Raw genomic sequence first — 15,396 nt, 5'->3', positions numbered from 1 at the left:
AAAAACACAAAAGGTTTTGTTTTAGCTTTCAGTGTCAGAAAGTCTTTAGGTTCCAAAAGGAAATCAGGTAGCTTTATTAATAATATCATCAATGAAAGCCATGTACCATACAGTCTTTTCTTTGGCCATGGCTACCAGAACAGTCAGAAATATACGCAACTCAAATTTGCTAACTGTCTAACTTCACACCATCTGTATTTATGTGCCTTGCCAACTCTGTCCTAGTGATCCGCTCTTCCAATGATACTGGCCTGTAGACCTCAACATCAGCATTACCTGCAATCTTGTCCAAAATGGAAATTCTCAGGCCCCATTCTGAAAGTTTCAACAACTTTCCACGTGAGTTTAATACACACTAAGGTTTGAGAACCACCGTGCTATCCTGTTTCCCTCAGGTTCACTTTATCTATTTCTACTTTAACATTTCAAGTATAGGAGTCATTAACCTCAAATATCCATTGTAAAAAAAGGGTTGAATGACTTTGACAACTCACATTGGATTTCTTCATATTTTGCTGGTCTTGGAAAAATGTAGAAATTTCTGAAGGTACAGCTGGGATAGAAAAAAAGGAATGAAATCATTAGAGATACAGATTGCCTTGCAACCCCTGGATTTGCCTATTTAAAAAATTGCAGGGGCTGACCCCGTGGCCGAGCGGTTAAGTTCGCACACTCCACTTCAGCGTCCCAGGGTTTTGCTGGTTTGGATCCTGGGCACGGACATGATGCCGCTCATCAAGCCATGCTGAGGCAGTGTCTCACATGCCACAACTAGAAGGACCTACAACTAAAAATATACAACTATGCACTGGGGGCCTTTGGGGAGAAACAGTGAAAATAAAATTTAAAAAAAAACAAAAACAAAACCCTGCAAACATCACCTGGGTAAAATATCTCTCTGTGGGAGAATATCCTTTTCAACCTTGGGAAGGGCAGGAAGGGACATACGAAGAAGTACTCGCATGTGCATGTGTGACTGTGATATGGTCAAGCAGAGCTTGGGCGTGTAACTTTTCATTGGGTGAATGTAATTATTTTCTCTTGATTTGTTAAACAATGTATATACCCCTTCATTTTATTTCAAAGAAAAAAAGCATTATGAGAAAACTGCTTAAACAAACTGTAACACACTAAGTGAAGGAACACTAAGTCTTCATCAAAAGTCACACTGTACATTTCCTTGTTTCCTCCTTGAGGTAGAGAACTTACCCAAGCTATGAAAAAAGGGATGGAGGCACTTTAAGGTAAAGTTTTTAAATTGTTGTTCTAAAGCGTTGGCAGTTTCTCTAAAGGCTGCCTTTTAGGAAACGTGTTTTAACAGTGATGATGTGGTCAGCACTGGCCTGGGTTTCAGGAGGCTGAACATCTATTCTGGGCTCTGCCAGGGAATTAACACAAAGCCAGGGAAACTCACTTATACTCTCAGGACCTATTTTTCCCAACTTTCTGCAAGACAAATAGAAAACTATTCTTGTACTGCTGTGTATAAGGAAATCACCAGCATATCTTTAGATGCCAAATTCATTGTGTGAGAAGAGCTCAGAATCTGGGAAGAGTGAAAAATAAAGAGTGGGGGTTGAATTGGGATTGGTGAGAGAGAATTTATTCAGATCTAGTTTTAAAGGTCCTTTCTCCATACCATGTCCTCAAAACTCCTGCAATACACAGGAAGTTATATTTCCTGTGTAGCCTAGCCTTCCTTCATTCATCTCAGCCCAGTTCCCCTCTCTTCTCAAACCTGGTCCAGACTTTCCTCCATTAGGCAACCTGTGATGGCTTCTGAATATGGCCACATTATTCAAATCTCACTCATTCTGAGCAGGCTGTGCAAACCCAAGATCTGCTCCTTTCTGGGAACTAGGGCCTCTGCTCAGAATCTTGCTCAAATGGTGGAGTGGTTCTCTCCCAAGCGAGATTCTGTTCCTAGAAACACCTCATCCTTACTTCACAAGAGGTGCTTTATTTCAAGGTAGATGTGAAATGCACCTAAGGGACAAATTCACTTTAATCGGATCCTTCATCCAGGCGCACAGTTCAATTCTGAGTATTCCTTATCCCATAAAATCCCAAGTCGGACCTTCAATAAAATCAAATCAAGGCTGCTCAGAACACAACGCTAGGCTGTTACAGAACTAACTCAGAAACAATTATACTGTCTTGTCCCAAGGACTGTGAAGACAGCCTGAAATCCCAGAAACAGAACTGCTCCAAGGTAAGATTCAATAGCTCAAATTATTTCTTCACAGGTCAAATTATTTCTGCCAGGTGCTGTGGAGGATGCAATGCTGGCTTTGATACCCAAGACAGCACATCAGAAAGACCATGACATTTCAAGAAACTTCTGAGTTTGTCTTCTAGCTTGTTTATCTGCTAGTTTTGTGACTTTGGGTATAAAACTGTCCTCTCAGTCTGTTTTCTCATTTTTTTACAGAGGGGAGAGTTATACTGACCTGAGTGATGAGCATAAACTAATGAGTAAGAAGAATGAAGTATTTCTATTAACAACAGTAGCTAATATTTCCTGCCAGGCACTGTGCTACACTATTTAATTCTCTGAAAAACTCCAGGAGCACGCCTTGTAAATATATTCGGTTACACAGACAAGGAAATCAAGTCTCACGTAGGTTAACCATCTTTCCCAGCAATTGTCTTACACCCACTTCTGCCCATCGCCAAACCCCTCCTCAACCCCGCCTGCTCCCGCCCCCCCCCCCACCCCCGGGCTGAGCGCACCCATCGCGCATGCGCAAGTGCCCCACCCTCGCGGCCGCACAGAACACGCAGCCCGCGTCGTGGACGGTTCAGACCCACGCGACCGCTGCAGCCTTCCCGGGGTACCGCGTCGCCATGTCCAATGCCGGCCCCTTCCCCTGACAGGCTCTCCCCCGTCCCACTGTCCCTTTTCCGGGCCGAGACCGCCTCCACCCGCCCTTTCGGGTTCTTGCACCGCGGGTCCCTCACTGGTCCGCGAGGCTCCTCCTCACCGCCGGACATCGCTGCCCCCCGCCACGCAGGGTCCCCCTCGGCTCTCGCCCAACCCTCCGGCCTCGCCTGCCGCTAGCACTCGGGCCGCACCAGCTCCCTGAGCATCGCGCAGTCCTGCAGGCTCCGAGACGGCTCTCACACTAGGCCCAGGAATCTTCCCAGGGCCAGCGCCTACGCGGTATTGCACATGCGCAAAAGGGGCCGCAGGAAACTCCCCGCCCTCTCCCGCTGTCCATGGCCACGCGCGGCGAGCTCGCGGACTGCCACGCTCCCTTTCTCGTAGACCTGCTTGCCCAGGGCCTTAGAGAATTTCGGAAACGTTACTGTTGCTTTAGCATTCGGAGACTGTGGCCCAGGGTTATCACTTTTGCTGAATGCAGCCCTGAATTTTTGCACTACCTCAGAGAAATAGCTTCTCAACCAGTGTGCCTTCGAACACCAAGCTACTCAAGGAAAGAAAGATGTAAATCCGTGTTGTTTATAAATATAAATAGCAAGGTTACTTTAAATACTGGGAAATCAAATGAATTAAATACTAGGAAATACTAGCAAGAAAATAAGAACAGTACTGTTTAAAAGTAAACAACAGCATTTTTCTCAGCAGTGAAGAAGGTAAACAAGTTCCTTCAAATATCAAATAAAAATAAATCCAGACTTAGGTAAGCAGAAACATTTCAAAAAGACTATTGCAAGAAGAAGAACGCTCCAATTTCAGCATCTCAAAGCATCTCAAAATCAAATAGAAAAAGACTTTTCTTTTGTAGGGAGGAAGAAGAAGGATTAGCAAGAACTTTTGAGAAGAAATTGGGCAAGTGAGTGGGGAAGGTGAGTGAACAGCATGATGGAGTAGTCTGACATGAAATATGTCTCGCTCTGGTCAGCGTTCCTACAATGAGAGGTGATGTTCTGTATTTCTGTGCTTGCTCAGACTTGGGGACAGCCAAAGTTCAGGGGCTTGTGAGGGGAAGAGAAGCCTGACTAAAATTTGGTCAAGTTACGTCTGTATAGACCCAACCTACAAGAAATTCTAAAGTCTCCTTTAGACTCCCTTTAGACACTACAAAGGATGGACAGTAGACTCTAGACAGTAACGTGAGGCCATGTTACACAAAAAGTACCAGTAAGGATAACTATGTGGGTAATATAAGAACCAGGATTGTTGTATTTTTTGTAGTAACTCTTTGGTTTGACATATAATTTAAAAGACAAATGCACCAACAATAGTTATAAAACAATGTTAATTCAAGAAACACAGAAATTACCAAAACTGACTCAAGGTGAAGTGGAAAATCTGAATAGATCCATAACATGTAAAGAGATTAAATCAGTAATCAATCCCTCCCCACTACAGCAAAGAAAATCTAGGATCGGATGGCTGCTCTGGTGAATTCTACCAAATATTTAAAGAAGAATTAACACCAGTCTTTCCAATACTCTTCCATAAAATAAAAGAGGAGAGAACACTAAACTCATTCTGTGATCCAGTATTATCTTTATTTAAACAAAAATGGACATTACAAAGAAAAACTACAGATGAAAATTATTTATCAGTATAGATATAAAAATTTTCCACAAAATACTAGCAAACTGAATCCAGCAGCTTATAAAAAAAAAGATTATACACCATGACCAAGTGATATTTACTCCAGGAATGCAAGGGTGGTTTAATATACAAATGAAGTTGCTATCAATGTAATATAGCACCGTAATAGGACAAAGGCAAAACAAAAAACAAAAAAAATGATCATCTCTGTTGACACAGAAAAAACAATTGAAAAACTCCACACCCTTTCACAACAAAAAACATGCAGCAAACTAGGAATTTAAGGAAACTTCTTCAACATTATTAAGTGCATTTAGGAAACAATCCACAGCTAACATCAGAGTCAATGACAGCAGACTGAAAACTTTCCCACTGACATAAGGAACAAGACAAAAAGAAGAGCTTTCATGAGTTCTTTTCAACAACGTACTGGAAGTTTTAGCAAAAGCAGTAGGCAAAAAGAAATAAAAGACTAAAATATTGGAAAGGAAGAAGTAAAACTATTTCTATTCACAGATGACACGATCCTATATAAAGAAAATCCCAAATAATACACACACACACACACACACACACCACTGCTAGAGCTAATATACAAATTAGGGTGAGTTTCAAGATACAAGATAAATCAATACTGAAAAATCAGTTGTGTTTCTATACAGTAGCAATGAATAATCTGAAAAGGATATTAAGAAATTCCATTTCCAATAGCATTCAAAAAAATAAACACCTAGGAATAATTTTAAGAAAGAGATAAGGAACTTGTACACTGAAATCTGTAAAACATTGCTGAAAAATTAAAGTAGAATGAAATAAGTGGAAAGAGATCTGATGTTTATGCTGTGGGAGCCATAATATTGTTAAGATGGCAATACTACCCAAAGCCATCTACATATTCAATGCAGTTCCTATCAAAATTCCAACAGCCAATTTGCAAAAGTGAAAAAGCCAATCCTCAAAATCATAAGGAAATCCAAGGTGTCCAGAATAGCCAAAGTGATGTTGAAAAAGGAGAACAAAGTTGGATGACATACTTTGTGATTTCCAATGTTACTACACAGCTACTTTAATGAGAACAGTGTGGTGCTGCTATAGGGATGATATATAGAACAACAGAATAGAATTGAGAGTCCTGAAATAGCTGCATACATCCACAGTCAATTAATTTTTGACAATATGTACTGGCAAATGAAGACACATAGATCAATAAAACAGAATAGAGACCCACATAAATATAGTCAATATTTTGATTTTTGACAAAAGAACAAAGGCAACTTAATGGAAAAAGCATAGTTTTTTCAACAAATAATGCTGGAACAATAGGACAAACATATGCAAAAGAAATGAGTCTAGACACAGAACTTTCACTTTTCACAAAAATTAACTCAAAGTGAATCATAGATCTAAATGTAAAATCCCAAACTAAAAAACTTCTAGAAGATAACATAGGAGGAAATTTAGGAGACCTGAGGTTTGGTGGTGAATTTTTAGATTCAACATCAACCATCATCCATCATCCATGATACAAAAAATTTGGTAAGTTGGACTTTATTAACACTAGAAATGTACTATGTGTAAGACACTGCTAAGAGAATGAAAAGACAAACCACAGACTAGGGAAGTATTTACCAAACACATATCTGATAAAGAACTTATACCCAAAACATGCAATGTACTCCTAAAACTCAACAATAAGAAAATAAACAACCTAATTAAAAGTATGTTGTGAGAAATAAAAGAACTATCAATATTTAAAATATCACATAATATACCATTATGACATGTAATATTAGAAAACATTTAAAAAGTTATATGAAAAGTTTAAATACTAGGAAATATCCGGGGTTGATATGGATTTGGGAAAATATTTGCTCCCACCAAATTTTATTGTAAGGAATACAAATTTTCTAGAAGTTTCTTTATATCATACTTCAAAATGAGAATGCTCTTAATTAGCACTCCTACGTTTAGGACAATGCTAGTAGATAACTATCAAATGATGTACTGTATTAGTCAGGGTTTTCCAGAGAGATGAACCAACAGGATGAGAGAGACAGAAACAGAGATTTCTTTTAAGGAACTGGCTCACACATGAATGTGAGGGTTGGTAAATCCAAAATCTGCAGGGCAGGACAGCAGGCTGGAGACCCAGGGAAGAATTTCAGTTTGAGTCCAAAGACAGCCTGCTAGCAGTATACTTTCTTGTTTAGTGGAGGTCAGTCTTTGTCCTACTAAGGCCTTCAACTGATGGGATGAGGCCCGTCTACATTATGGAGGGTATCTGCTTTACTCAAAGTCTACCAATTTAAATGTTAATCTTACAAAAAAAAACACTTCACAGAAACATCCAGAATAATGTTTGATCAAATATTTGGGCACCATGACACAGCCAAGTTGATGCATAAAATTAACCATCACTTTGCAAATTAGTTCATGACAACAAACCATGAAAAGCAACTTAAAAATAAACTATGGTAATGTATAAGATGGAACAGTAGTTAGCGATTAAAAGTAATAATATAGATATACTAACTCACAAGTGGGAGTGGTTTTACATGAAATGTTTTTCAATTAAAATTGCAATTCATGCAAGAATATGTAAAGCATAGTTCCAATGTTTTTACAATTAATGCATGCAAGTCTTATTCTTTACAATTCTCTTTATTTCTTACTTTCAATCCTTAAATACTACAGTCTGTTGTTGTAATTAATAATTCCTTATATTAAAATTTCCTAGCTCAAAATACTAATTACCAAGTGCTGTGATTTGGCTCTGATCAATATAGAATTGCTACAGGAGAGATTTCAGGAGACTTGATACAGAATTGGTACCAGAGGTGATCTCAGGAGACAGACATGCAAAGATGGAATTTGGGGATTGGTTTGGTTGTGCCTTTCAGCATGAGTACAATGCTGATCTCCTTGCCAATGGTAAATAGGATGCTTGTAAGCCACGGCATGCAGAGGCTTCACAGTTAAGTAACTATCATGTATGAAATACTAACTGAAGCGTGTGCCTTGGAGGCCCAAGAGACTGCTGCACTTGACTGTTATGGCAGTAATGATGACTATAAGGATTGTGGTGTGGGAGAAATTATTTGAGTGCTCCTGAGCACTTATGAAGAGAAAATGACAAACTCAGGTCTGTCATCTCTCTTCAAAAATCATAGTTTGAGGGGGCTGGCCCCATGGCCAAGGGGTTAAGTTCATGCGCTCTGCTGCAGGCGGCCCAGTGTTTCATCAGTTCGAATCCTGGGCATGGACATGGCACTGCTCATCAAACCACACTGAGGCGGCATCCCACATGCCACAACTAGAAGGGCCCACAACTAAGAATGTACAGCTATGTACCCGGGGGCTTTGGGGAGAAAAAGGAAAAAAATAAAATCTTTAAAAAAAAAATCATGGTTTGAGAACCAGACAACTTCCATGGCAGTCCTAAAAGAAGCTCTTATTCTTTGTTGCCATAAGGCTGACATTGCTAAAATTCAAACACAAAATTTAATAGTCCAGAACTACTTGTTCTGGCTAAGATGTAGTAGTCCTATTCCTTACAATTATTCACTCTTACAATGAAAATACCCTGGAAATAACACAACAAACAAGCATAGAAAGACTGTGAAAGGTGAGAAGAAGGCTGACTGCCTATGGACTTTGATACTTCAGCAGTGGTGGTGATTTCCATTGATTTTCTTATTACCTTGTTTATATCTCAGACAAGGTACTGCAGAAGCCTCCAATAAATTTTTTTAAAAGTTTTTTTCCTCTAACCAAGACCAAGAAAAGAGTGGCCTAAGAGAACTCCCCAACATTCCTCCTCCCCCCCCCACCTCCCCCCGCACTGTGTGGTAGCAGATAGTGATGCTCTGATTGCCCCATTAATTCTCCATTCCCTTCCTAGTGGAAGTAGGTTGTGTTCCAAATTCCCCTGCTGGGTGATATTGATAACCCAAGCAGGGAGCTGATCTTCCATCCCCACTCAACAAGAAGCAGAAGGTTCTCTGATTAACCTACTAGGGTAGTGTCAATGGGGCTGAGCCAGGACTTGATCTTGCATCTCTCACCTGGTGGAAGCAGGTGGTGTTTTGATTCCCCCACCAGGGTAATGAACAGGAGTCCAGTGGTGAGCTAAGCCCCCATCCTTACTTGCAACCAGTTGGGCTGAACAAGGCAGTGCAACTCGGCACTCCACTTTCTTCCCACCTCTGGTGTCAGTAATGTCCAGTGGGTGGCTGAACCTACTTACCCACTTGGCAGTAATGAGATTAAACAAGGCAACAAGGCTGGTCAGCAATTTGGTGCCTCCAACCACCTATCAGGGGAGCCCAGTAAGCAGCTAAGCTTCTGCTCCCACTGGCAACAATGAGGCAAAACAAGCTTTTGCAAGAGAGAGCTAGTCCATTTCCCCCCTATTTAGTGTCAAGTGGAACAGTGGAAGTTGAGCTCCCACCTCTTGGAATCAGAGAAGCAGAGCTATGTGGTGGAAGGCAGGGCCAGTAGGGCCCTTGGTATCAGCAAAGTCCAGCAGGGAGCTGAGCTTGTATCCTCAGCTGGAGACGAGATGATGTGAATGAGCACTCCATTTTTGCAGGGAGGATGGTAACCTGACTAAGGAGGGGACAACAAGGCAGCATGTGTAGGAAACCCACTTTTGCCAAGGTAGTATCAGCAAAACCCAGCAAGAAGCACAACATATTCCCCCAACCCACATTTTATGCTGTAACTCAACAAGGGGACTGACTGTTAAAAAATAAATTTAAGTGGTTTCCAGAGCCCCAAAATATAACATCCAAATTTTCCAGGAAACAACTGAAAATCACTCATCATACCAAGAACTAGGGAAATTATGACTTGAATGAAAAAAGACAGACACCAACATTGAGATGAATTAGATATTGGAATTATCTGACTGGGATTTGAAATAAGCTATCATCAAAATTAAAAATATGCTTGAAACAAATGAAAAATAGAAAATCTCAGCAAAGAAATAGAAGTTATCAGAGAGAAAACAAAATGGAAATTAGAGAACTGAAAAAAATCCCTGAAATTTAAAAATGGCTAGATGGGATCAGTAGCATAGTGGAAATAAAAGAGGATAGAATCAGTGAACTTGAGGGCGGATCAGTAGAATTTACCCAATACAAACAACAGAGAGAAAAATGATGGGGGGGTGGGGTGGGGGGAGGGAAGAGAGTCCCAGGGACCTGTGAGACAACAACAAAAGAGCTATCATTGGAGTCCCTGAATGGGAGGAGAGAGTAGAACTGAAAAAGTATTTGAAGAAATAATGGCTGAAAATTCTCCATATTTGGCAAAAAAAAATTTTAAACCATAAACATACAAAAAGCTGAGCAAATCCCAAATAAAATAAACCCAAAGAAATTCACACCAAGACACATCATAATTAAACTTCTGGAAAATAAAGATAAAGAAAAAATCTTGAAAGCAGCCAGACAAAAGACACATTATTTGAGGGAAATATCAATTCAAATGACAATGAATTTCCCATCTGAAAACATGAAGGCCAGAAGGAAGTGCACACATTTCATAAGTTAAGAGAAAATAATTGAAACACTGTCAGATGAAGGATAACAAATAAAATTTGTCACTAGCAAATCTACCCTGCCTGAAAGACTGACTAAAGGAAAGTATCTAAACAGAAAGACCTGAAACTTCAGAAAGGACAGAAGAACAACAGAACTGGGTCAAAAGAGGGGTAAATATAATTCACTATGCTTATACTAATGAATCTCAAATATAAAAGCAAGGTAAAAATTATAAAAATGGTATACTTAAGCTCTAACATATTAATTATTATCTTAAATATAAATGGTCTAAACACAACAATTAAAAGACAGAGATTGGCAGAGTGGATTTAAAAATGGCCCAACTATGCAGGGTATAAAATCAATTTACATAAATCGGTACTATTTCTATACTCTAATAATGAACTAACAGAAAAAGAACTCAAGAACACAATACCATTCACAATCACAACAAAGAGAATAAAATACCTCAGGGTGAATTTAACTAAGGAAGTGAAAGATCTATACAAAGAAAACTACAAGGCTTTCCTGAAAGAAATAGATGACAACATAAAGAGATGGAAGGACATTCCATGTACATGTATTGGAAGAATAAACATAGTTAAAATGTCCATTCTACCTAAAGCAATCTACAGATTCAATGCCATCCCAATCAGAATCCCAATGACATTCTTTACAGAAATAGAACAAAGAATCCCAAAATTCGTATAGAGCAACAAAAGACTGTGAATTGCTAAAGCAATCCTGAGAAACAAGAACAAAGCTGGAAGCATCACAATCCCTGACTACAAAACACAGTACAAAGCTACAGTCATCAGAACAGCATGGTACTGGTACAAAAACAGGTGCACAGATCAATGGAACAGAATTGAAAGCCCAAAAATACAACCACACATCTATGGACAGCTAATCTTCAACAAAGGAGCTGAGGGCATACAATGGAGAAAAGAAAGTCTTTTCAACAAATGGTGCTGGGAAAACTGGAAAGCCACATGTAAAAGAATGAAAATTGACCATTCTTTTTCACCATTCACCAAAATAAACTCAAAATGGATCAAAGACCTAAAGCTGAGACCTGACACCATAAGGATTCTAGAAGAAAACGTAGGCAGTACACTATTTGACATCAGTATTAAAAGGATCTTTTCAGACACCACGTCTTCTCAGACAAGGGAAACAATAGAAAGAATAAACAAATGGGTCTTCATCAGTCTAAAGAGCTTCTTTAAGGCAAAGAAAAACAGGACTGAAACAAAAAAACAACCCACTAACTGGGAAAAAATATTTGCAAGTCATACATCTGACAAAGGCTTAATATCCATAATATATAAAGAACTCACACACTTAACAACAAAAAAATCAAACAACTCGATCAAAAAATGGGCTGGAGACATGAACAGAATTTCTCCAAAGATATATGGATGGCAAATAGGCACATGAAAAGATGTTCATCATCACTGATCATCAGGGAAATGCAAATAAAAACTACACTAAGATATCACCTTACATCCATTAGAATGACAAAAATAACTAAAACAAATAGTAACAAATGTTGGAGAGATTGTGGAGAAAAAGGAACCCTCATACACTGCTGGTGGGATTGCAAACTGGTGCAGCCACTATGGAAAACAGTATGGAGATTCCTCAAAAAATTAAAAATAGAACTATCATATGATCCAGCTATCCTACTACTGGGTATCTATCCAAAGAGCTTGAAGTCAGCAATTCCAAAAGCCACATGCACCCCAATGTTTATTGCAGCATTATTTACAATAGCCAAGATGTGGAAGCAACCTAAGTGCCCATCAACAGATGATTGGATAAAGAAGACGTGGTATATATATATAATGGAATACAACTCAGCCATAAAAAAGAACAAAATCGTCCCACTTGCAACAACATGGATGGACCTTGAGGGAATTATGTTAAGTGAAATAAGCCAGATAGAGAAGGACAATCTCTGTATGACTCCACTCATATGAGGAATTTAAAAATGTAGACAAAGAGAACAGATTAGTGGCTACCTGGGGAAAGGTGGGGTGGGGGTGGGCACAAAGGATGAAGGGGTGCACCTACAACAGGACTGACGGACAATAATGTACAACTGAAATTTCACAAGATTGTAACCTATCATTAACTCAATTAAAAAAAATGGCCCAACAATGTGCTATCTATAAGAAACTTACCTCAAATCAACAACTCAGGTGGGTTAAAAGTAAAAAAATGGAAAATATATATCATGCAAATATTAATCAAATAAAGCAGGAGTGACTATAGTAATATCATCTAAAGTAGACTTCAGAGCTAAGACAATTATTAGGGACAAATTGAGACATAATGATATAATGACAAAATGATAAAAAGATCATTCCACCAGGAAGACATAACAGTCCTAAATGTGTACACGCCAAGTGGCAGAGCCTCAAAACACATGAAGTACATACTGATAGAGATGAAAGGAGAAATAGAAAAATCCATGATTAAGTTGGAGACTTCAACACGCGCCTCTTAGCAATTGATAAAACTACTAACTAGTAAATCAGCAAGAGTAGAGAAGAAGTAAGCAACACAATCACTTAACAGGATCCAATTGACATATAGAACACTCCACCCAAAATCAACAGAATATATATATTTTTAAGTGCCAATAAAACATTCACTATGAGAGATCATACTCGGTTATAAAACAAGTCTCATCAAATTTAAAATGATTGAAATTGTAGAGAGTATCTTCTCTGATCACAATGGGATAAATCTTGAAATCAATAATAGAAAGACAACAGGAAAATCTCCAAGCTCTTGAAAATTTAACCATACAGATCTAAATAATCTGTTAGTAAAAGAAGTAGTCTTAAAGGAAATTTTAAAAATACATAGAACTGAATGAAAATGAGAATGCAGCATATCGAAATATGTGAGAAGCAGCTAAAGCAGTATTGAGAGAAATTTATAGCTCTAAATGCTTACATTAGAAACAAGGAAAGATCTCAAATCAATTATCTAAGTTTCTAATCCAAAAAACTTAAGAAAAAGAAGAGCAAAATAGACTCAAAGCAAGCAGACAGAAGAAATAGTAAAGACTGAGTAGCAATCAATGAAATCAAAACCAAGAAAACAATAAAGAAAAATCAATGAAAGAAAAAACTACTTCCCCCCCAAAAAAACTCAACAGAACTGGTAAACCACTAAAAAGACTGATGCAGCAAAAAAGAGAGAAGATACAAATCACCGATGTGATTAAAGAAACAGGGAATATCACTACAGATCCTTTAGCCATTAAAATGGTAATAAGGGAATGTTGCAAACAACTCTATATTCATAAATTCAAGGGCTTAGAGAAAATGAAATAATCTCTCAAAACCCACAAAATTCCAAAACTCAACCAAGATGAAATAGACAATCTCTATAGTCCCACAACTATTTAAAAAAATTAATTTGTACGTAAAAATATCCTAAAACAGAGAACTTCAGACCCAGATGATTTCACTGGAGAATTCTACCAAACATTTAAAGAAGAATTCATTTCAATTTTACACAATCTTGTCGAGAAAATAGAAGAGGGAGCACTTCCCACCTCATTTTATGAGACTTGTTCTTACCCTGACACCAATATCAAACCAAGATAGTACAAAAATAAAACTACAGACAGAACCAATATTTCTCATGAACTTAGATGCAAAAATCATCAATAAAATACTAGCAAACTGAATCCAACAATATATAACAAGAACTATAGAAATATCAGCAACATGATGAAGTGAACTGTTCCCTTTGTCTCTTTCCTTCTGAATTACAACTAAGCAGACATTGACTGACTGATAGAGGATAGCCACACAGCATAACAGGATCCTTGAGAGACTCTAACAGCTATACATCTAAAGGTGGATGGACTGGATCTGCAGGAAGCAGTGGAGATCCAGGAGCACACCCCTCCCCCTCCAAGGCAGCAGCAAGCCAGGTTGCAGAGCCTGACACAGCAACTCTAAGAGGAGGCAGGGGCAGTCCAGTCTCCATGCAAACTCTATCCTGGTCTTCAAGAGTGCCCACTGTGCTGTGGCATCCCCACCAGTGGGAACGCTCCCCACCGAGAGTCCATGGCTCAGCTCTCGTGAAGGAGCCCCACCCACCAAGCACAGCAGTCAGTACAACTGTAAGAGGAGGTGGGGGCAGCCCAGGATGCATGCACAAACACCTTCAGAAGGGTAGCCCGACCTGTGGGAGTGCCCACAATGCCCTAGTGGACCTGCCAGTGGGAATGCTCCCCACTGATTAGCTGTGGCTCAGCCCCTGTGAAGGTGCTCTGCCCACCAAGCACAGTGACTTGCCCACCAAACTACCAGGGAGCACATGCCAGCCTGCACCTACACAACCTACTCTCTAAGCATGGAGGCACAGACGCTGTTCCCCCATGAGAGTGATCTGCCAAGCAGATGTGGCCAGCCCATGCAAATGCTGTATTTGCACAACAACCAACAGATGAGGGGGGATCAGAAACATAGCTCCTGCTTCCTTTGAGTGATGGCAGGTAGAATCTGTGACCTAATACTACCACAAATGTGCTGGCAAAGGATCAGTTCATCAAACACCATGAAAAACTACAGTAACACTTCAGAGCAGAAGGAAAATGATAAATCTCCCAAAACCAATCCTGAAGTCACAAATATTTACAACCTAAATGACAGAGACTCCAAAATAGTTGTCACAAAGAAACTGAATGAGTTACAAGAAAACTCAGAAAAACAGTTCAATGAGTTCAGGAATAAAATTAATGAGCAGAAGGAATAATTAACAAACGAGATTGAAACTGAAAAAAAAAACAAACAGAAATTCAGGATATGAAGAATGCAATTAATGAGATTAAAAATAATCACGAATCCTTAAAAAATAGATCTGACATTACGGAGGACAGAATTACTGATTTAGAGGACATAAATATAGAAATGTTTCAGGTGGAGAAGGAGAGAGAGCTAAGGTTTTTTAAAAATGAAGAAATGCTTTGAGAAATATCCTACTCAATCAGGAAAAGCAACATAAGGATTATAGATATTCTAGAGGGAGAAAAGGGGGAGAAAGGAGCAGAGAATTTGTTCAAAGAAATAATAGCTGACAACTCCCAAAACCTGGAGAAAGAAGTGGACTTACAAGTACATTAAGCCAACAGAACTCCTAATTACATGAATGTAAAGTGATATTCTCCAAGGCATATAATAGTAAAACTGGCAAAAGTCAATGATAAAGAAAAAATATTAAGGGCAGCAAGGCAGAAGAAAACAATCTACAAAGGAACCCCTATCAGGCTTCCAGCAGATTTCCCAGCAGAAA

General features: G+C 39.0%; 1 protein-coding gene across 7 annotated transcripts in view; it reads right to left on the bottom strand.

The window, feature by feature from the left end:
- LOC106831332 (zinc finger protein 33B-like) overlaps positions 1-3,164 on the bottom strand; it is a 34,083-nt gene extending 30,919 nt beyond the window's left edge. The window contains exons 1-2 of one of the 7 annotated variants that reach the window (XM_014841467.3): positions 3,076-3,164; positions 495-553 (exon numbers count right to left, since the gene is read on the bottom strand). In XM_014841467.3, the coding sequence (XP_014696953.1) occupies positions 495-509 (15 nt within the window). In that variant the 5' untranslated portion in view covers positions 510-553; positions 3,076-3,164. Of the gene's footprint in view, positions 1-494; positions 554-2,961 lie in introns of all 7 variants that reach the window. The other 6 variants (XM_044758366.2, XM_014841466.3, XM_044758354.2 and 3 more) reach the window with 6 other exon arrangements.
- Between the last annotated feature and the right edge of the window lie 12,232 nt (positions 3,165-15,396).

The sequence above is a fragment of the Equus asinus genome, chromosome 2 (genome assembly GCF_041296235.1).
Source record: "Equus asinus isolate D_3611 breed Donkey chromosome 2, EquAss-T2T_v2, whole genome shotgun sequence".
In the NCBI taxonomy this organism is placed as follows: domain Eukaryota; kingdom Metazoa; phylum Chordata; class Mammalia; order Perissodactyla; family Equidae; genus Equus; species Equus asinus.
This window is presented reverse-complemented; position numbering and strand designations above follow the sequence as displayed.